Source organism: Miniopterus natalensis, chromosome 9 (genome assembly GCF_054644295.1).
Source record: "Miniopterus natalensis isolate mMinNat1 chromosome 9, mMinNat1.hap1, whole genome shotgun sequence".
Lineage (NCBI taxonomy): Eukaryota > Metazoa > Chordata > Mammalia > Chiroptera > Miniopteridae > Miniopterus > Miniopterus natalensis.
Window position 1 is genome coordinate 932,275 of NC_142089.1, and position 19,313 is coordinate 951,587.

The 19,313-nt window shown below is 60.4% G+C and overlaps 2 protein-coding genes across 2 annotated transcripts; one reads left to right on the forward strand and one right to left on the reverse strand.

Moving 5' to 3' along the window:
- The first annotated feature begins 215 nt into the window (after positions 1 to 215).
- Positions 216 to 10,355, forward strand: RER1 (retention in endoplasmic reticulum sorting receptor 1). The gene is made up of 7 exons (XM_087820068.1): positions 216 to 304; positions 3,107 to 3,194; positions 4,506 to 4,610; positions 6,576 to 6,675; positions 7,927 to 8,005; positions 8,957 to 9,092; positions 9,514 to 10,355. The coding sequence occupies exons 2-7, from the start codon at positions 3,114 to 3,116 to the stop codon at positions 9,601 to 9,603; spliced, it is 591 nt and encodes a 196-aa protein (XP_087676194.1). The 5' UTR covers positions 216 to 304; positions 3,107 to 3,113; the 3' UTR covers positions 9,604 to 10,355.
- A 450-nt stretch (positions 10,356 to 10,805) lies between these two features.
- On the reverse strand, positions 10,806 to 17,044 carry PEX10 (peroxisomal biogenesis factor 10). The gene is made up of 6 exons (XM_087820069.1): positions 16,931 to 17,044; positions 16,162 to 16,242; positions 15,272 to 15,678; positions 13,726 to 13,901; positions 13,475 to 13,610; positions 10,806 to 12,425 (listed from the first exon to the last, which is right to left on the reverse strand). The coding sequence occupies exons 1-6, from the start codon at positions 17,040 to 17,042 to the stop codon at positions 12,357 to 12,359; spliced, it is 981 nt and encodes a 326-aa protein (XP_087676195.1). The 5' UTR covers positions 17,043 to 17,044; the 3' UTR covers positions 10,806 to 12,356.
- Positions 17,045 to 19,313: the final 2,269 nt, after the last annotated feature.

The following is a 19,313-nucleotide window of genomic DNA, read 5'->3' on the forward strand; positions in this document are numbered from 1 at the left end:
ACCTGGAGCGTCGGCGTCTGGGCCCGGAGCCAGGGGACGCGTCTGCGCCTGCGCGGCACAGCACATTTCCGCTGCTTCGGTCCTTTCCGGCGCGAAAAGGCTCCCGCGCCGGAAGCGGAAATGGTTGGAGGCTCTTGGCCCCGCCCCGGCGTCCATCTTGGAGGCCCGGAGGCGGCGCCGCGCAGTACGGAGCGGAAGTGCTCGGCTGCCCCTGCCCGGACCCAGCGAAGCCCGGCGCGGCCCCCGCCCGCGTCCTGCTCCCCGCGGCCCTCGGAGACCGCGCTCGGCCCTGCAGAGCCGCGAGGTACCGGCGGGCCCCGGGGGCCGGGAGGGTCGGGGCGGCGGGGCCCCGGGTCGGGGGGCGATGGGCCCCTCTCGCCCCGCAACGCGCCCTGGGAGGGCCGCCCCCCTGGGCGGTGCGGGGACGGCCGCTGTCCCCGGTGCCCGCGCCGGTGCCCGGGCTTGCCTGTGGGTCCGGGGGGGAGCGTTAGGCTGCGGCCGGGCCTGTCGGGGGGACGCGTTGGTACCGGGGCGCCCTCGGCGGCAGCGCCGCCCGCTCCCCAGCCGCCCGGGCCGGGGCGCCTCGGCCGGACCCCGTGTCCGCGGGACCCGCGCCCTGGAGTTTCCCGGCGGGAGCGCGCCCCGCTCGGCCCGTGGGTGTCTCCCTGCCCGGCGGGCGTCAGGCGGGCCCGCGCGTGGGGAGGGCTCCGGGGGACTGGGCTCGCCCCCGCGGGGCGCGGGGTGACCCGCCGGTGCCCCGTGGTCGGGGCGCGGGGCGCCTCGGGTGGTCAGGCCCGAGGAGGGAGGGGCGTACGCGGCCGCCAGGTGAGCGCGGCGCCGCCGGGAAGGGCATTCGGCGGGCGGAGCGGCCGGGGCCGCCCTGAGGAGGGGCGGCCTCTGGAAACGGGGCCCACGGGCTGCCCGCGACCTCAGGCCCGGGGCTCCGTCCCGGCTCCGTTTTCCCCGCGATTGTGAGTAAAGCCGTGGAACCCGGCGGGTAGTTCGCCGACCGCCGGCCCCTCCGGGCCTTCCTGGGCGCTGGGCCCAGCGGGGGGGCCGAGCGCTGCTCCAGGACTCGCGCTGCAGGTGGAGGAAATAGAAAGACGCCGAGAGAAGCGAGACGTTGCACAAGCTGAGAACCTGGGCCTGGGCGGAGGCCTCTGAGCAGAGGGCAGGCAGCTGGCCCAGGACCCGTCCCCCCGGCGCGGGGAGGCGGCCCCGGCCCCGGTAACCCCGCAGCCCCGGAGGAGACGCGGGCGTTTCTCCACTAGGAAGTGACAGAGCCGCACAGCCACAGCTGTTTGACTCCAAAGTCCACGTCCTTACTGTCGACGGCCCGTTTTCGTGGACGTTGTCGGATCGTCGGAACCGGGAGGCTGTGCCCAGGAAGGTCGTCCACAACCCTTTCTACGTGCAGGACGCACCTTCCAGGGGCAGTCAGGAGGTTGCCTCCAATGTCACTCTTACCACCTCAGTTCAAGTGAAAACGTTCTAATGCTCAGCGACTTGGTTGTAAAAAAGTAACGGGGAATCTGCAAGGAACCCTGGGTGGAGGATGGTGCTGGTGCTGCTGCTGCTGGCCTGGCCTTGGCCTGAACCAGGTGGCCCTCGAGCATCCTCGGCCACGAGTTCTCATTCAGCTCCTTTGGAAGCACAGAATTGTCCCCGGGTGGGATGTAAAGCTGCCCCTCCCGAGAAGACAGGAGGACCGGGAGCCACAGTTCTGCTCTGTTCAGCACTCCTCTTGTGTATGCGTCTCCGTGGGAGCAAAGGGCATTTTCCAGTCTCCACACACTTCCTAGAACTCTGCCTGGGGCCCACGTAGCTCCAGGAAAGGGTGTCCTGGGGTCGCAGTTGCACTTTTCTGTGCAGACTTGGTGACCTGGAATAGTGGGGCTGCTCAGGTTATTTTAATATTGAAGCTGTAACTGGAAAGTGTTTCCATTTGAGACCTGGGCCACACCCCCAGCTGCTGATCTCCACTTCAGAAAGAGGATGTCCTGTGTGCTCGTGGTGGGACTGACTGGGAAGTGTGGGCTCAGGCAGAGAGGGGCAGGTTCCACCCACGGTGAGTGGGAGGGCTGGCAGGGCCCCCCCCAGACACCCTCAGCCTCAGTGTCCTGCCTGAATGTGAAGGGCTGCTGTTGGTGAGGGTCATTTTCCAGATGAGGAAACAGGCCTCATGCTCAGGGCTTTGCAAACAAACCCACCCTGGCACCAAATTGGGGAGGTGCCACCTGTAGGTTGGGGACAGTGGTGGGCTTTGTCCTGGCATCTTCACCAGCTTAGGGATGGCAAGCCCCTTGGTCCTCTGGGTCCTTGTCATTCTAGGGCTCTGGCAGTAGCCTGCTTGGTTGGAGGAGGTGCTCCTCACTTTGGGCAAGTGGCTTAAACTACTTAAGGCTGGATTCTCCCTAGTGAAGTCAGGGCAATGATGCCACTTCACCTGGTTGCCTGGGTTCTCACAGGTGAATTCCTCAGGGAATCACAGCAGCATGTTGAAATAGTCATGAGTAGGTAGGGTTACTTCCACTTACCGATGAGGAACTGGGGCACAGACAGCTAACGACCAGAGAGTCAGATGTGACATTTTCCTCTTGGAGCTGAGGATGTGGCCCTGAGAGGACCAGGAGATGCCCACTGGCTGCTGGCGCATGGAGAGCAGCCTGGGTGTAGACGGGGCCGGGCTGGAGAAGAGGGGTGGTTCAGGACCTAGGAATGACAGGAGGAGGTGCTAGAGAGGCGAGTCTAGGGAGCAGGGGCAGGGGTGGGTGCAGTGGCCCAGGCTCTGGATCGGCCCCAAGGCTGGACTCCAGAGGCAGTGGGGCGGCTCCTGGGGACCAGTGAGAGGGTGCGATCCAGGCGATGGTAGCAGAAATGAAAGTCCACGTGGTGCTGCTTTGCATGTCACGTGCCTTACTGGCCATCCACCAAAGCGTGTCGCCTGCTGTTTCTTTTTCTAGGCAGCTCACGGGAAAGTCACCCAGAGGAAAGGGGGGCGGGGGGGGGGTGAAGTGCTGAGTACTGGAAAGCCTGCTCCTAGTATTGGTGGAACGTGGTCAGGTCCTTGCCTGCTTTTTAATTAAAAGTGGTCTGTTTTTCTCAGTTACAGAATGTCCGAAGGTGACAGCGTTGGAGATTCCGTCCACGGGAAACCGTCTGTGGTGTACAGATTCTTCACACGACTCGGACAGGTGGGTGTCTTGTGGCTGCTCTGTGCGAATGTTTGAACAAGAAGCCGTTGACCAGACATTGCGCAGGGCACGAGTATGCCAGCATTCCCAGCACACGGGAGCCTCACGCTTACACTTTCAGGAACCGTTTCTCTCTGCAGGGGCCGTGTCTTCTAGGATGGGCCAGACAGTGGACTAGGCCTCGGGGCCACATGTGGTCTTTGCCATACATTTGTTTTCGGCCTTTAATTTTTATTTTCTCCTCACCTGAGAATATTTTTTCATGGCTTTTCAGAGAGTGAGTGGAGGAGGGGAAGGAGGGAGAGAGAGAGAAACATGGATGTGAGAGACATGCATCGACTAGTTGCCTCCCACACGCACCCTGATAGGGAAGGGGAGCAAACCTGCAGTTGAGGCCCGGGCTCTTGGCTGGAAATAGAGCCTGAGACCCTCCTTGTGTAGGCCGACACTCTAACCACTGAGCAGCTCCCATCAGGGCTGTTTTCAACCTTCAATAACGAGAAACCTGTCTCGGCTCCCAGCCCCTACTCTGACCTCGCTGCCCCCTTTTCCGGCCACCCACATCCACATCTGCTGACCCCTTGCCCGGGTGTGCACACAGTGGTTGGACCCAGCCCGTGCAGCAGCCAGCGGTGCCTCAGACTACGCTCAAACACTGCAGATTTCAGTCTTAGGGGAAGAAGTAGGACTCAGTGAGCAGTTGCAGTTAGTACTGTGTCGATTTTTAAAATTAAAACAACATTTGAAACACTTGATTATGGAAGCCGGGTGATGGGTGTGTCTGGGCTCATGTATTCTATACTTTCACGACTGGATGAAAATTTTCACAATTAAAACTTAGTTTCAAAAGTAAAGTTGGACAGTACTCGTGCACTAATTACACGTGCACATGTACGTACGTGCGTGTGCATATAAAACTCGAGTCCCTCAGCAAACTCCGCGGCAGCTGTGGTGCCACCCATGCCTGCTCCACGCCACTGGGATTGAGATGGCTCCTTGGGCAGGTGGGCTGACTCCTGCATGTGGGGGCGACTCCAGTGTGCATGTCTCCTGCCTCAGCCAGCCCTCTGGGCTGATATTGGTTCTCCCCTGCTGAGCCCTCAGGCTGATGCTGGTGGACCATCTGCTGTGAGAAATTGTTCTATATTGTTTTTTCTCAAAGCTCAGATCTGCCTTGAATTATTGCAGATAAATTTGGGGTTGGCCATGGCATTCAGTGCGCAGTGATGCACAGCCTGAAGCAGAGAGGGGAGGCACACTTGCTGGTAGCCTCGCAGGGTCTGTGTGGTGCAAGCACTCCTGTTGTTGCAGATCTATCAGTCCTGGCTGGACAAGTCGACGCCCTACACGGCTGTGCGATGGGTGGTGACGCTGGGCCTGAGCTTCATCTACATGATTCGGGTTTACCTGCTGCAGGTAGGTGTGGCCGGGGTGAGACCCACTGTCTCCTTGGTATCGAATGTGGTGTGGTTTTTCTTCTGTCTCTGGATTCGGTGGGTTTGTGGTGAAGGAAATGGTCTCTAGGTTCAGTGAAGCTCCAAACGTTAAGAACAACTTCTGTGACTGTTGGAGTAGCATCGTTCACAGCTTGCCCTGAGCCTGTCTACTCTGGGGTTCCCAGGAACATCTCCATGGTGGCCTGGGGCCTCAGGACGCCCGGGGCCAGAGACGGGGGACAGAATCACCTCCTGGACCAGCCACCTTATTCCCTGGGGGCTGTGAGGGACGTTGGCTCCAGGGTTTGGCCAACTGAGCCGCACCTCTGCGAGGCTGAGGAGGGTGCAGGTTGTCAGCTTCGTGTGTCTGGGCACCCAAGGTGCCAGCGAGGGCTTTTCTCCCGCTCAGGCTATGTCTCCCAGACTCTACCTCGAGGGCGCTTACTCTCTGGCAACCACCTTGTCCCTCGGGAATTCTCTTGAGAGGATTCCTGTCAGCTAACGTCTCCAGGCCCACACCTTCCGGGGTTTCTTCTCTGGGCCTGGGAGATGTTTCCTCGTTTATGGAAACACCTTCTCCAGGTGGTGCCCAGGATCAAGGAGGACATACGTGGTCCACAGACGAGCACGTTGCTTCTTGGATGCTGCGACATGTCCAGAACTGTGCAACATTCTCGCATACTGAGTGTAGAGACATGTCTCAGATGTTATTTCTGGGTGTTGGTCCCTGCTAGCCCCACACAGTTCTGGGGGGCGGGGGGCTCAGTGTAGCAAGCAGGACTTGGTCTGCAGTTCATGTTTAATTCACTATCATCAATTTTAGTTTTGTGGGGTTTTTAATTGGAACTCAGTCCATCCTCTAATGGGGAGAACGAGCTGGGGACCTTGATCTAGAGAACATGGGGGTCATGTGATTTCCAGGTCCCCCTGGCGTGGCGCCCTTGGGCCGGCCTGCCTCAGGAGCTGTGCACAGTAAACAGACTCTCGCGCAGGTTTACTTTTCGGACTTGGAAAGTTTCCAGGCTGTTGAAAGTGAGTCCAGGTGCTGGTAGGTGCAGCATCCTCCACAGCTCCCGAGAATGTGTGCTCCAGAGCTTTTCTTTCTTTTTTTTTAATTTTCACCCGAGGATGTTTTTTCCCTTGCTCCTCAGAGACAGTGGAAGGGAGAGGGAGAGATGGAGACAGAGAAACATTGATGTGAGAGAGACACATTGATGGGTTGCCTCCCGCTTGTACCCTGGCCAGGGCCCAGGATTGAGCCTGCAACCCCGAGGTATGTGCCCTTGGCCAGAATCGAACCCAGGGCCCTTCAGTCCGTGGGCCTACGCTCTTACCACGGAGCCAAACGCGCCAGGGCTCCAGAACGTAATTGACCTCGTTCTTGATTTCCGGATTTTCCGGTTCTGGGTTTCTCTGGAAGAGAGGAGGGCCCTCCTGCAGAGTGTGGTAACAGGTCCGAGGCACATCAGGGCTGTCAGCCAGCGTATACTGGGCAGTGGTGTTGCAGTTCAGATGCCTGGCTGAGCCTGAGGCCTTGAGAAACCCTCCCTCTGCCATGCTCCTGTGGGAGCTGTTGTCTTCAGGTGTTTGTGCATCTAACTGGACCCCCCCTGGCTGTCCACTGTAAAGACCCCAAAGCAGTTTGAGAAAACTGTCACCATGGGTGCTCACCACACCGTTGTCCCTTGTGACTCTTGCTGCAAGGAACAAGTCTGCTTCTCAGCTCAGTCCACGGGAGCCAGGGCTCTGGCTGTCAACACGGGGGCTGGGGCTCTGGCTGAGCACAGGGTCCAGGGCTCTAGCTGAACACGAGGTCCAGGGCTCTGGCTGTGAACACACTGTCCAGGGTTTGGGGCTCTGGCTGTGAACACGGACGGGGTCCAGGGCTCTGACTTTGAACAGTGTGCCGGCCTGGGGCGCCTGACCTTGCTGCCTTCTCTTCCAGGGCTGGTACATTGTGACCTACGCTTTGGGGATTTACCATCTGAACCTCTTCATAGCTTTCCTCTCTCCAAAGGTGGACCCTTCCTTGATGGAAGATTCAGGTAGGGGGGGCAACCGTCCATGTGCTGTGGTTTGGGGAGGGCTGTGATTCACGTATTTCACAGGGTTGCTCCATTTTCTTAGAAATATCTGAAATCCAAACTGTGAGTCTGTTCTCTTGATGTTTAAAATGTACGTAGGACTTGAGTAATTATGATAAATTTGTAGAACGACTCATTAAACTCTCTGAACAGCCCTTCGAGGTGGGTGTTCCCTCTGTTATCCGATATGCAGATGAGGAAACTGAGGCAGGTGGGGCTGTGTAAGTTGAGGCCACGTGCAGAGTGGGTAGAACAGGGGTATGATCCTGGATGCCCCGAGGGTGCTCCTTCCTAAACCGCCAGCCTGTCCTGAAGTCCTCTCCACACGCCTCAGGTCCCCTCACGGAACCAGAGGTTTCCACAGCAGCTCACTGTGACTACAGAGGCCAAGGAGACCCTGAGCTCTGGGTTGGCTCCCTGGAGGGTGGTGCTCTGATTTTCCTGGGGCGATGTGTTCAAAAAGTTCTTGGCTCACGCTGCTCCTGGCCATACCTTGGCCGAGCTCCTGTTTGATGGGCCAGCCAGGGTGGGGATGGGGAAGGCTCGTGAACAGACGAGCCACTTGTTCGAGCACCTTTGTGGCCCCCATCGGAAAAACCTGATGCAGCTCCCTGTTGGGGGAGAGACACCTTCCGAGTGCTGGGCATTTTCTCATGGGTATTCCAGTGGTGACCAGAAGCCTATGATTTTTCTTTTTAGAATATTTAATGAAAATATTAAAGGAAGCACAACTTTTTTGAGTGGCCACTTGGGGGGATTAGGAAATAACTAGGAGGCCGTGTCTGTAGCCTCAGCTTCTCTGTTCAACAGGAGGCACCTGTGTCGGGTGGGGGAAGTCAGAGAGAGGCTGGCTCCCAGCTCCCCATGAACAGTGCTCTGGAGCTCAGACTCGGCTGGGCAGGCGGTCCACTGGTTGTGAAAGCCCTGTCTGTTTCTTTATGCTCCTTTGTGTGGTTGGAGTGTTCCTGAGTTTAACTCATGTGTAGTTGAATTTCTAAGCAATCAAAATATATACAAGTTCTTAAAAAGAAGTTCTAATATAATCTTCTAAAGTAACGAGTTGATTTTTAAATTCACTAAAGGTCCCCTTTTACCTTTGGTTAAATGATACGAGCCTGTATTTCATTCAAGAGCGTTAGGGGAAGACTAAATACAGTCATGGAAGTAGAAGGTGAGACCCGTGCTCTTTCTGATGAACACTGTGCCTTTCAGATGACGGCCCCTCGTTACCCACCAGACAGAATGAGGAGTTCCGGCCGTTCATCCGAAGGCTTCCAGAGTTTAAATTCTGGTGAGTTGATTCCTAAAGGTACTTGTCCTCTAGTGTGGTTGGTAGACTGAGAACAGGCTGTTTTAGCTCCAGTTAGCTAGCAAGTTAGACTCTTCAAAGAAGTGAGAGTTGTCTTTGTTTTGAACATTTGTTCACCCAAAACAGAATAGGTGTGCCGTGCTCGTGGGTCACGGGTCTCTTGGGGAGCCCACTGCCCAGTGGCTAGTTAACACCAAGGCTTTTTGAAACTAGCACAGAGGTTGCTTTTGGGTGGAATGCACCTGGGAGGGACAGGCTGCGTGACAGTCTCTGTCCCGCTCCACATACGCGCCCTTCTGGTGGATGCTCCTGTCTGCTCAGGTGTCTGAGGGATGCAAGGCTGGGCCATCTGGGGCAGGCGCCACTTGGGGACGGCTGCTGTTGTGGGAAGTGCTGTGCTGTGGGATGAGAGTGGGCTGGTACCCAGATTCCCTAGAGGCTGTGATGAGAGGGAGTGTGACAAGTGGCCGGGGCTGACCCTCCACTGTCCGGGGCATAGGGCTTTGTGACTTCTTCTGTCCTGCCTGTATTTGTTGGATCAAAAAACTGATGGGAACAAACTGCCACATTTTTGCTCTGTACTGTGGTCGTGTGTGTGGAACCTGGCGGCGCTCAGCAAGTCTGGGGACTGAGCACGAAATGCTAGGGAGAGGGATGCTGGCAAGATTGGGGGCCTGGGAGCCCCCCGAGGAAGCTGAACTGTGCTCTGTAGGAAGGGGGGAGCTGAGGAATTTTAGTGGGACTGTGAGCCTCGTGGACAGGCCCTGCATGGTGGGAGCCCCTGGGTGCTGCCTGGCCCTGGACCCTCCCCGAGTGGGTTGGTGTCCGCTCCCTTCACCACCGTCTTAGACGTGACTGGGAGGGATGCTGCGTTGCCCACGAAGGCACGCGAAGCCGCTGCTCAGGTGTGCGCTCCCCCTCCCTCCCTCCAAGGCACGCGGCCACCAAGGGCATCCTGGTGGCGATGGCCTGCACCTTCTTCGAGGCGTTCAACGTGCCCGTGTTCTGGCCCATCCTGGTCATGTACTTCATCATGCTCTTCTGCATCACAATGAAGAGGCAGATCAAGGTAACCGGGCGGCACCGCACCTGGGGAGGCCTGGGCGGGGCTCGGTGCTTGCTCCGCTGCCGGCACCGGTCTGGGCCACAGCCTGGTGTTGGCAAGTGAGCCCTGGGGGCACAGCTCAGGACTGGGTAGGAAAGGCCGTGGGTTGTGCTCTCCTGGGCACCGCATCATATGGGTCAGGCAGGGTCAGGACCTGCCAGACGGTGCAGGGGTTGTGCCCATGTTACCCTAAAACAGACCTGGGGCCACGCTGCTTGTCAGGGCGCCTCCCATCCTGGCCCTTCCTGCTCTCAGGACCTTTCTTGGACCCAGGCCATTCCCCACCCCCCACCCTCAGTCAGCCCCACAGGTGAAGCCTTGGACTGGAAGCTTGCTGCTGGAGTCCTGGTTTTCTTGCCCAACATGTCTGTCTGTCTGTCCCCAGCACATGATCAAGTACCGGTACATCCCGTTCACACACGGCAAGAGGACCTACAAGGGGAAGGAAGACGCGGGCAAGACGTTTGCGAGTTAGACGGCCGCCTGGCCGCCCCTCGGAGCCTCGCCGGTTTGAGCCATTGTAACAGCGCCTTCTTTCTTCACATAAAGTAGTTGATGGCGAGGGAGTCGGATTTTCTTTTTAAAAAGGAGCTTCAATTATTTGTAACTGAGATATCAGGTTCTTGAGGAAACTGACATTTAAACAATTGCATTGATTTATTTTTCAGTGACGTCAGGTGTTTAAATGGACAGACTTAGTAAGTCCCAGGCTGGGCAGTCGAGGGGGGCTGGGGGCGCAGAGGACCTTCCCGAGGACGCCGTGGCTGGGTCGCCAGCCGGAGCCTGCTGGAGCCCTGCGCTGGAAGGAGCTCAGCGTTCGAAAGGTTTCGCAGTAACGCTGGGTCCCAGCCCGTGTCCCATCTCACCTCACAGAGGTGTCCCATTGGCCTCTATCATGACTGGAAACCCTGTTCCTAACCACGATTGCTTTGGGGCCTGGAATTATAAATATATATTATATTTTAATTGTTTGAGATTATTTTGACATATTTTTTTCATACGTAAAGAGTTGCTCTGATTGATTTGAATTTGCTTTCACGCCACAGCCCCTTCACAGATGCGCGTGCTGGGCGAGCACCCCGTTCTGTGGGTTCTCGCTCGGCTCCTTTCTACGGGATACAACTCGGACCTGCATGCTGACTTTTTTGATGTGATAAGAACAAATACTCGTAAACCTTTTACTAAGTGACTTTTTAATTCAACTTTATTAAAGACAGTGTCCCCTTTCTCACGTAGTCTTTATCAAAAACGCGCCCCTGGGGGAACCACTGCCTAGAGCAGCAGGGCAGGCAGAATGTGGCTGTGTGCCTCACTGGGGGAGATGCTGAAGTGTGAACCCGTCTTTTCTCCCGGGTCAGGGTTCAGACTCGTGGCTCTGAGCAGTTTCCCACTGTCCTAGGGTTTCAGAGGTCAAATATGTTTTCCGTTTGGTTTTTCTTTTGCCAGTTTTTGCATCCCTGAAGTTTAGTTGAGCTCCTCTTGCTTTTTATTTTTAAATATATCTTTGATTTCGGAGAGAAGGGAGAGGGGGAGAGAGACATCAATGATGAGAGAATCATTGATTGGCTGCCTCCTGCTTGCCCCTGACTGGGGATCGAGCCCACAACCCAGGCATGTGCCCTGACCGGGAATCAAACCATGATCTCCTGAGCCACGGCTGGCCAGGCAGCTCCTCTTGTTTAAAAAAAAATCCCCACCCGAGGATGTTTTTATTATTTACTTTTATTTTTTAGAGAGGAAACACCGATGTCAGAGAGAGACATGTTGGTTGCCTCCCATACTCGCCCTGACTGGGAATTGAACCCACAACCTTCAGTGTGTGCATGGGCCGATGCTCCAACCGAGCCATCCAACCAGGGCTCCCCTTGCTTTTCAGAAGCCGAGTTGAGACCTTTGTCCCTGCTGGTGTGTGCGGCTGCACGCTGGGTGGTTTCCGCGTCGGCACTTGTGTTCTGCCTCAGCTGAGAGGCTCCAGCTCCAGATTCACCTTTCACACGGTTCCCTAGTAAGTGCTCAGGCCTGGCTCAGCGGGAAGGAAAGGATTTGGGGACCGGTAGCACCTGCTCTGGGCCGTTCCTCATCTGGAGGGCTGCTGCTCAGTCTGGCCTGTGGTCACAGTGGCCTGTGACCTTCATTACCGAGAATAGCCGTCTCTGCTGCTGGACAGCTGCTCTGTCACACTCCAAGGAACGGCTGCTCAGGTCTCTGCCACAAGCCCGAGCTGCACACTCCCAGCAGGGACGTGACGCAGACCAGAGGTCCTGGTGAGGGCGACATCAGCCTTGTGGCATTAACGCACTAGCACTCTGTGGAATTTGCTTCTTAAGAACACCTATGGCAAAGTCCTGTTTCTGGTACAAGTTAAATCGTTTTAAAAACCTGAAAAATAAAATTTGTGGCAGGAAGTAGGCTGGACATAGAGATGACAGCTGTCCCACCCGCCCGCCTTTGAGAGGTGGTTTGTGGCCTAGCTGTGAGGAAAACAGAACTCACGCAGGCTGGCTCTGCCCACCAGGCGTCCCAGGCAGGAGGAGACCCTCAGCATCTAAGGACCAGGGCAGACTTGCACTTTCTAAATGCACAACAGATGCACGTGCATTAAAGTACGTGCTGGGCACTGCAGGTGTAGGTGGAGCGCCCTGGTTTCCACTCCTGGGAGTGGCTGTGCCTGGGCACTCAGCACTGGGCTGTGGTGTGGGTGAGGTCTGCAGGTGGTGGGGCTGTCGGGCTGACCGCACCCCCAAAAGCAGGGACATCTCTGCTCACTCAAGACTTGCCCATTTAGGCCAAACCCTTATTGTCCACCAGATGCTGGCCCATTTCCCCATCGCAGAAATGGACAGTGCCCCAGCCTGTTTCTGGAATCAGTCCTCAGCTGTGTGGTTCGCGGAAGGGAGGGAACCTAAGACCTGGTTCCCACAGTTCCTCCAGAGGTGGCTGCGTTGTATGCAGGGTGAGGGTGGGGCGCCCACTGCTGGCCCTGGCTATAGCTCGCCATCACCCATCACGTCCGCAGGCTCGGGGGTAACAGCTGGGTGGAGCCCCCGCCCAAACCTGGCCCTGGAGGCCTTGGATCGGCCATCCAGCTTCTATCCTGAGCTGCTGGCACAGGATCTTACGTGACACAAATACAAAATTAGAGAATTTCATGATTTCTGTGCAAGTAAAGTTAATCTTCAGAATCAATTGTTTCTCCTGACAGGTGGCTCTGGGATCCTCCATCCCTGGTCACCGGAAGTGCCGCAAGTAGACGAGCTTCTGGGGAAGGAACTTCTCCCTGCACAGGGGACACTCCGTCTGTGGGGGAAGGAGAGGTCACAGGCTGTGTCCCCTGCAGGACCACTGTGGGCCCTCCCCCCACTGGCATCTCCAATAACCTCTGTTCAGTGTAAAACTGGAGTTACCTGCAGGGAAGGCCTAACCCTGGAGGTTGGGAAGAGCAGGGAACAGAGACCCTGCTGAGAAGCCAGCCAGCCCATCCACATGGTGACTGGGGACAGGTGAGGGCTCTCGGCCACCACTGACAGCTGTGTTGAGATGCCTACAGGCTCTCAAGCTGGTAATGACCGACTGCCTCAGCCTCTCTGGAGGCTCTAGGATGAAGGTGCCTATCTTCCGTGCCATTTCCTTAAGCCAGGTGGTCCCACCACCTAAGGCCACCTGGGCTGACACCAGGCAGCTTCCCTCTAGCCCTGGAAGGTCGGATATTTGTCTGCCAGGCACCCACTGGGGCCCACAAAGCAGAGACGGTCCCAGGGCAGCCTGTGCACAGTAAACAAGTTGAGCTTCATGCCCCTTGTTTACCTCCTCACCTGGGTGGCCCTCCCGCTCCCTCTCAGCCCAAGCAGCTGGATTCAGGCCAAGCTTGCCAGTAGGTGTGTGGGGGCCCAGGAACTGGACTCCTCCCTCGAGTCAACATGGAGATGAGAGGCATTCTGTGCTGACCACCTGGCTCAGTATATCCCTTGCCCTGAGGCCTCAAAGGCCACGGCAGGTAGCTCTGCGTCCCAGGGCTCCCACATGAGCAGTCATGGTGGGCGCCTGTCAGGCCGGAGAGGAGGGTCCATCACGTGTCTGCAGGCCAGGGCCTCCTAGGAACGGACATCCTGCCAGGAACGGATGTTCATAGATGCTGGGGCTGCTCTAGCTTGCTTCTAGCAAAGCGTCCACACAGCAATTGTAGCACCTTGACTCCTGATTCGACCCTGTACCTGGCTTACCTGGGGCTTTTAAAGACGCCCGCCCCCACCACCAAGAGGTTTCAGAGGCAGGCTGCTGACTGCGGCAGCCGCCTGGGCTGTCCTGCAAACCTGCCCGAAACCTGTGCTCCAGACCGCACTGCTGACCTTGGTGTCACACCACTGGGTGATGCACTCCCAGCAGAACAGGTGGCCGCAGGGTGTGGCTGTCGAGTGCCTGCGCTCCTCCAGGCACAGCGTGCACAGGGAGTTTCTGGACACCGCTCTCTCTTCCGTGTGGCTCCTGCAGGGGTGGGGAGGATTGAGCCTCAAAGTCCTTGCTGAGCGCAGGGGTGCTCAGCTCCCACAGGCTGGCTGCCCGCCCAAGCGGAGCCCCTCCCCGGTCCAGCCCCATGCACCTGCGGTGAGACAGTCCACGGTGCAGCTTCCACTCCCGCCGGGCACGCTGCCTCTGCCGGAAGCCATAGAGCTGCAGGCCCACGGACAGCGCCAGGTGCAGCAGCGAGATGAGCCCCAGCAGCCTGTAGCTTGCACGAGCCCTCAGGTCCTCTGCAGGCAGGTTGTGGATGCGGAGCTGTCAAGGACCCCAGGGAACAGTCACATGATCAGCTGGCACAAGGACTGAACAGCCTGGAGGACAGACTCCCCCAGCACTCAAGTGGCCCATCAAATGAGGCCCAACTCTGCCCCCTCGGTGCACAGGGGGGACAGTGAACGACCACGGAGCCTCTCAGCTGAAGAGGGCAAGAGCACTTTCCAGGGCCTAAGCACCAGGTGGGTGGGCACTTGGGGGACGCCGATGGACACCTCAGGGCCTCACTCCTGACAAGAGAGAAGTGCTGAGCCCGGAGGATGTGCCCGAAGCCAGAAGTGTGCAGATCACTGGCAGCAGGTGAGGATTCGGAGGTGGGGAACATCCAGGGAACCCCCATCTCAGAGAGGAAAGAAACCGGCAAAGAAGCCTGAGATAGAGCACCCAGCAGGGCAGGAGAAGAGCAGGTGGCAGATGCTGCCCACCAGCTGTCTGTTGCAGGGACAGAAGCTCCCTTTCAGGTGACCATGCCATTGGGGTGACACTATGTGCCACCCAGCCTCCCTTGCAGCTGGCGACAGGTGCAGCTTCTGGCCACGTCCACTTCCCATCTCCCTTCCCTTGACTAGGAATGGATGCAGCCAAGTCAGCAGACCTGCTGTGCCCTGGGTGCCTGCGCAGGGAAGAGCCCATGGCAACCGGAAGCCCCAGGAGAGGGACAAGCCCTCTCCGTGAGCCTCCGGTTTCCAGGTCCCTTTGTTACAGCAGCTCACGAACACACACCGATGGGTGAGGAGCACGTTGAGGACTGAGACTGCACCAACGCGGAGGCACAGGCACCCAGGACAATGCTGCTGAGGGAGGCAAGGAAAGGGGCGGGGCTTTCTTAAAGGGAGCACGATGCTGAGAGCAACACAGGAGAGGGAGCCTGGAGACCTTCTGGTGGGCAGGCAGGCCTGAGGGGCACTTTCTGTGTGACTGCGGACAAGGGTACTGGGATGGGAGGGTGTGAACGGTCACCCAGCAGAGGGGGCGGGCGCGGACCAGCAAAGACTAGTGGGATGCTGTCAGCAATGGGGCTCACACGGTCACTGTGGGGTCACTCTCAGGAAGATGTCCCTCCATCAAGGCAGTCTGGGAGGTGTGGCCACAGGCCTGTCTCAGAGTAAAGAGCAGGGTGCAGGGCCTGGCACCTAGGGTGGCCCACACGTGCTGGCTGTGGCAGACAGACTTGCCCTACCCTCAGGGTTTGTGGAAACTGAACTTCCTTGGGTTTTTTTTTTTAGCGAAATGTGAACCCAACGAAACCCAGCCGAGGACTTTGGCCCTGTGACTGCTAGTCCACAGAGGCCCTGAGAGCCAACTACACAGGTGAACCAGGATCAAGCAAGTCTGGGGGCACCTGCACTTACGTAGGTGACTCCCGTGAGCCTCTTGGCCAGATGGTAGAAGGCGCCGTGTATGTAGAACCAGGCGATGTGCAGCCGCTGGAGATAGCCCAGGCCCTGCCTGAACACCAGGACAGCCCTCAGCAGCACCTTCCTTTGCTGTTCTGTCAGAGTGGCCACCTGCCGGTGCACCCAGCGCCTGGCTCCCGACCGGCCTCGCACGCTGGGTGCCAGGCTGCCCTGTGACGGCCGGGTACCATTGCCATCGATATGCAGCTCGTGCTCCAGGTGGAGCAGGGCCTTGTCCAGCAGGTAGGGCAGGACGGTGTGCAGTGCGACCAGCAGGCCACGGCGCAGCCTTGAGGGCACCTGGCTCCGGGATGGGTCCACCTGGATGAGCCCAACATACTCCTCCCCGAGGGTCTGGTAGCCTGGGGAGGGGGGACACCCACGTGAGAGGCTGAGGCAGATCCTTCTCTCTACTGAGCCCCTGCCTTTCTTCTAAAGGACGTTCTGCCAGGGCTTTCACTGCCCAGGCCCCACGAAGGGGCTCAGTGCCAGGGCCCCTCATGGATTCCAGGGTTCAGCCATGAAGAACAGTCTCAATGGCACCCTGGGCAAGGTCCAGGACAAAGGGCCCCAGGGACACCAAAAGGATGAGAAGACACAAAGATGACAGGTGAGTGGACGTCAGAGCTTCCAGATGCCCCTACAGGGGCTCAGGGCCTGGCCTACCCTCCAGGAGAGGGTCTGCAGGGTCCTCTCCTTCCCTGAGGCTGCATCAGGCCAGCTCCAGGGACACTGGACACCTCCCAGGAGATTCTCATTTCACTGTTAGGCCCCCTCCTGTCCTCTGGGCTTGGCGTGTGTTGTGGGTCCCTTGGTCCCAAGGCCCCATGAGGGGGGGGTGCTACCTCCAAGTGTAGTGAGGCCAAAGTAGGCGACATCTGACAGCAGCTCGAGCTCCTTCCTCCACTCCAGCCACTTCTTTGCACCTGAGAGCAGAAAGGGCATCATTATTGCGGGGGGGCGGGGATGCGGCTAGGTCCTCCTTTGGCCAAGGCCCAGCCCAACCACCTGTTTTCGAAACTGAGACTGTCCTAAGCACACCCCTGTCCCCGGGCCTCGGGTGCAGCCCACTCTGCTCCACCTGCACCTGCCTTGCCTGGGCCACTGCGCCTCCTGAGCACCTGCCCAGCAGTAGCCCGTCTGCCCCTCCAGGGCACCTCGGGGTAAGTGTTCCAGCGCCCAGAGGGGCCACAAGGGCGGTGTGGTGCAGTGACCGGGGGCATCCCACCCCAGCTCCCCGCCCTGCCGGCGGTGGCCTCAGGCAAGGCCCCGGGGCCCTCAGGAACCCCAGTTTCCCAGCCTGTGAGGCCGGGCAGCAGCGCTCCTTTGGGGCCATGTTCGCGGGTGAAATGAGTTAACGTTTGTAACGCACGGGCAGCAGCGCCCGGCGCTGGGCCAGCGTCAGCCGGGCGAGCGGACGGACCCCGAGTTCCGACCGTGTCCGGGGCCCGGGCTCGCGGCGGCTGCCGGGGTTCCCGCCCCGCCCGCCCCTCCGGCGGCGGGGCGCCCGCGGCTCTCGCTCCCTCGTCCAGCGCGGGCCGCCCACGGGCCAGACCTTCCCGCGCGCGGGTCCCGGCCGCCGCGCCCGCGGCTCACCCCGCCCCCCGGCCTCACCCGCCAGGCTGTGCAGGGCGCCGCCCGCCGCGCTCCGCAGCCCGCCCCGGTAGTAGTCGTCCTTCTGGGCCGCGCGGACCACCTCCGGCGGGCTGGCGGCCGCGGGAGCCATGGCCGCGGGGACCCGGACGCCCCGCCCAGGCCGGCGGTGCCTGATGACGGCGGGGCTGGGCGTGTGGCGCGCACCTTGTGCGTCACGGCCCGTGGGGCGGGGCTGGAGCCGGGCCGGGGCGGGGCAGGAGGACGGACGGGGCCCGCGGGCTGGGATTGGGCGATGAGGGGGGCGGGGCCTGCCATTAAGGAGGGCGGGGCCAGGGCCGGGCTGGGGCGGGAGGAAGGCGGGGCCCGAGGGCTGGGATTGGGCGACGAGAGGGGCGGGGCCTGTCCATTACGGAGGGCGGGGCCAGGGCCGGGCTGGGGCGGGAGGAAGGCGGGGCCCGAGGGCTGGGATTGGGCGACGAGAGGGGCGGGGCCTGTCCATTACGGAGGGCGGGGCCAGGGCCGGGCTGGGGCGGGAGGAAGGCGGGGCCCGAGGGCTGGGATTGGGCGACGAGAGGGGCGGGGCCTGTCCATTACAGAGGGCGGGGCCAGGGCTGGGCTGGGGCGGGAGGAAGGCGGAGCCCGGGGGCGGGGATTGGGCGATGAGGGGGGCGGGGCCGCTCGGGGGAGGTCGGGCCCCGCCCCCCGGAGGCTCGGACCCGAGAGGGGGCGGCGGGCGGCCGCGGGTGGCCTCAAGGGCGGCGGGGGAGGCCGGGGCTAAGGGCGGGCCTGACCCGAGGCCGCCGGCGCGGTGGGGCTGCTGGGTCGCGAGGCCGATCTGGGCTCCGGGTGCGAGCGGAGCGTCGGGGAGGCGGGGGCGTCGGGCCGGGGGCGCGCTGACCCTCCGGGGGCGCGGAAGCCTCGCCCGCCCGCCCGCCCCGGGTCGGCCGGAGCCCAGCGGGCTGGGGCGGCTCCCCTGCGGCCAGGCTCCCCTCGCTGCCTCGCCCTCGGCGCGGCTCCGCACCCACCTTACGACCAGATCTTCGGGGTCCTCGCCGGGACCCTCCGCGGGCTGCAGCGCCCCCGCCCCGGGCCCGCCAGGCTGCTCTGGGGACTGAACCGGGGCTGGGAGGGGCGCTGGCGCGAGGCCTCGAGGCCGGGGCAGGTCCCCCTGAATTTTGGGAGCCACCCCCTGCTGCGCACCCCGCTTCCTGGGCGCAGAGGCTGCCTGCTGCTTTGGTTGGCGGCCTGGGGCAGACCCTTGTTTGGGGGGCTGCAGGGGAAAGGTGCCCGCACGGGGACGCCGCCTCCCAAGTTTCTGGCCGCCTCTCTAACGGCCCGAAACCCTCGGCTCCTCCCCGGCGCGCAGCCTGGGGGTCTGCTCAGGGGTGGCCGGGCCTCGGCACCCAGTGGGACTCGGAGGCGGCTCTGCTCCCTCCCGGGCCCTGCCTGCCTGGGCCGCGCCCGGGGTCACAGCGCCGAGCCCTGGGCTCCGCGGGCGGCCCCGGCGGCCCAGCCGGGCGCAGGTCCCCTCGGTGGCCTCACAGGTGCCCGAGCTGCTCGTCCGGGCGCCCCTGGCACCCGCAGGGCTTGGAGTCGGAGCCCGGGGGGGCCAGCAGGTGTCGCCCTCGGCTCGCCCGCCCCCGAGTCAGCAGGTGGACTTCTCGGGGGTCAGGGGGTGGGTTAGGCTGGAAGCCCTGAACTCGGGTCAGAACCAAAGACAGGGCGGAGTGACCGCTCCCGGGCCTCAGTGTGAAGGTGGGGACACGCTGAGGGCTGTGACTGATGGTGGGGTTCAGAGACCAGGCAGGGTGGGGGTGCGGACAGGAGGCCCTTGCCCGTCAGCCAGCCGAGCGCCCTGTGACCACAGCCCGCAGCCCCTGGGCGGCGCCCTCGGCCGGATTCCGGGCTGGGCTGGGGCGGGGGTGAGACCCTGCCAGAGGGTGTGCGCCCGTCACCCCTGCCCCGCCCAGGGCTAAGGAAATGAAAACCTTCCCTCCAACCTGCTAAGTTCTAGCTGGGCCAATATTCGGATTAACAGACCGACCGACAGGAGAAAATAAAAATGCTAGTACTTGGGCCTGGGGAACTCAGAGAAGCATGAAAATCCCAAAGACCCTGAGGCAACATTGGACGCGACATTTCTGGACAAAAGAGAAGGGGGGGCCTTAGACTTCAGAACTGGGAATGGGTGACTCACAGGTAACCAGGGAGGGGGGCCGTGCACAGCAGGGAGTTTCTCGCCAGGGAACGCAGGGGGGGACGCGGGCGTCTGGCTAACGCACCTGGAGGCGTCCGGACTGACGCTGGGGTGAAAGCGCCTAAGGCCGCGATTTCAGACTCTTCCATCTCATGACACAATAAGCTAATTACTAAAATTCTGCGGCACGCCAAAAGTATAATT

Coding starts and splice junctions, on each gene's coding strand:
- RER1 (XM_087820068.1), top strand. CDS start 3,114: ATGTCCGAAGGTGACAGCGTTGGAGATTCCGTCCACGGGAAACCGTCT. Junction 3,195..4,505: donor TCTTCACACGACTCGGACAG/GTGGGTGTCTTG, acceptor CTGTTGTTGCAG/ATCTATCAGTCCTGGCTGGA. Junction 9,093..9,513: donor CAATGAAGAGGCAGATCAAG/GTAACCGGGCGG, acceptor GTCTGTCCCCAG/CACATGATCAAGTACCGGTA.
- PEX10 (XM_087820069.1), bottom strand. CDS start 17,042: ATGGCTCCCGCGGCCGCCAGCCCGCCGGAGGTGGTCCGCGCGGCCCAG. Junction 16,243..16,930: donor CGCCCTGCACAGCCTGGCGG/GTGAGGCCGGGG, acceptor TTCTGCTCTCAG/GTGCAAAGAAGTGGCTGGAG. Junction 15,679..16,161: donor TGGCCTCACTACACTTGGAG/GTAGCACCCCCC, acceptor CCCCCTCCCCAG/GCTACCAGACCCTCGGGGAG.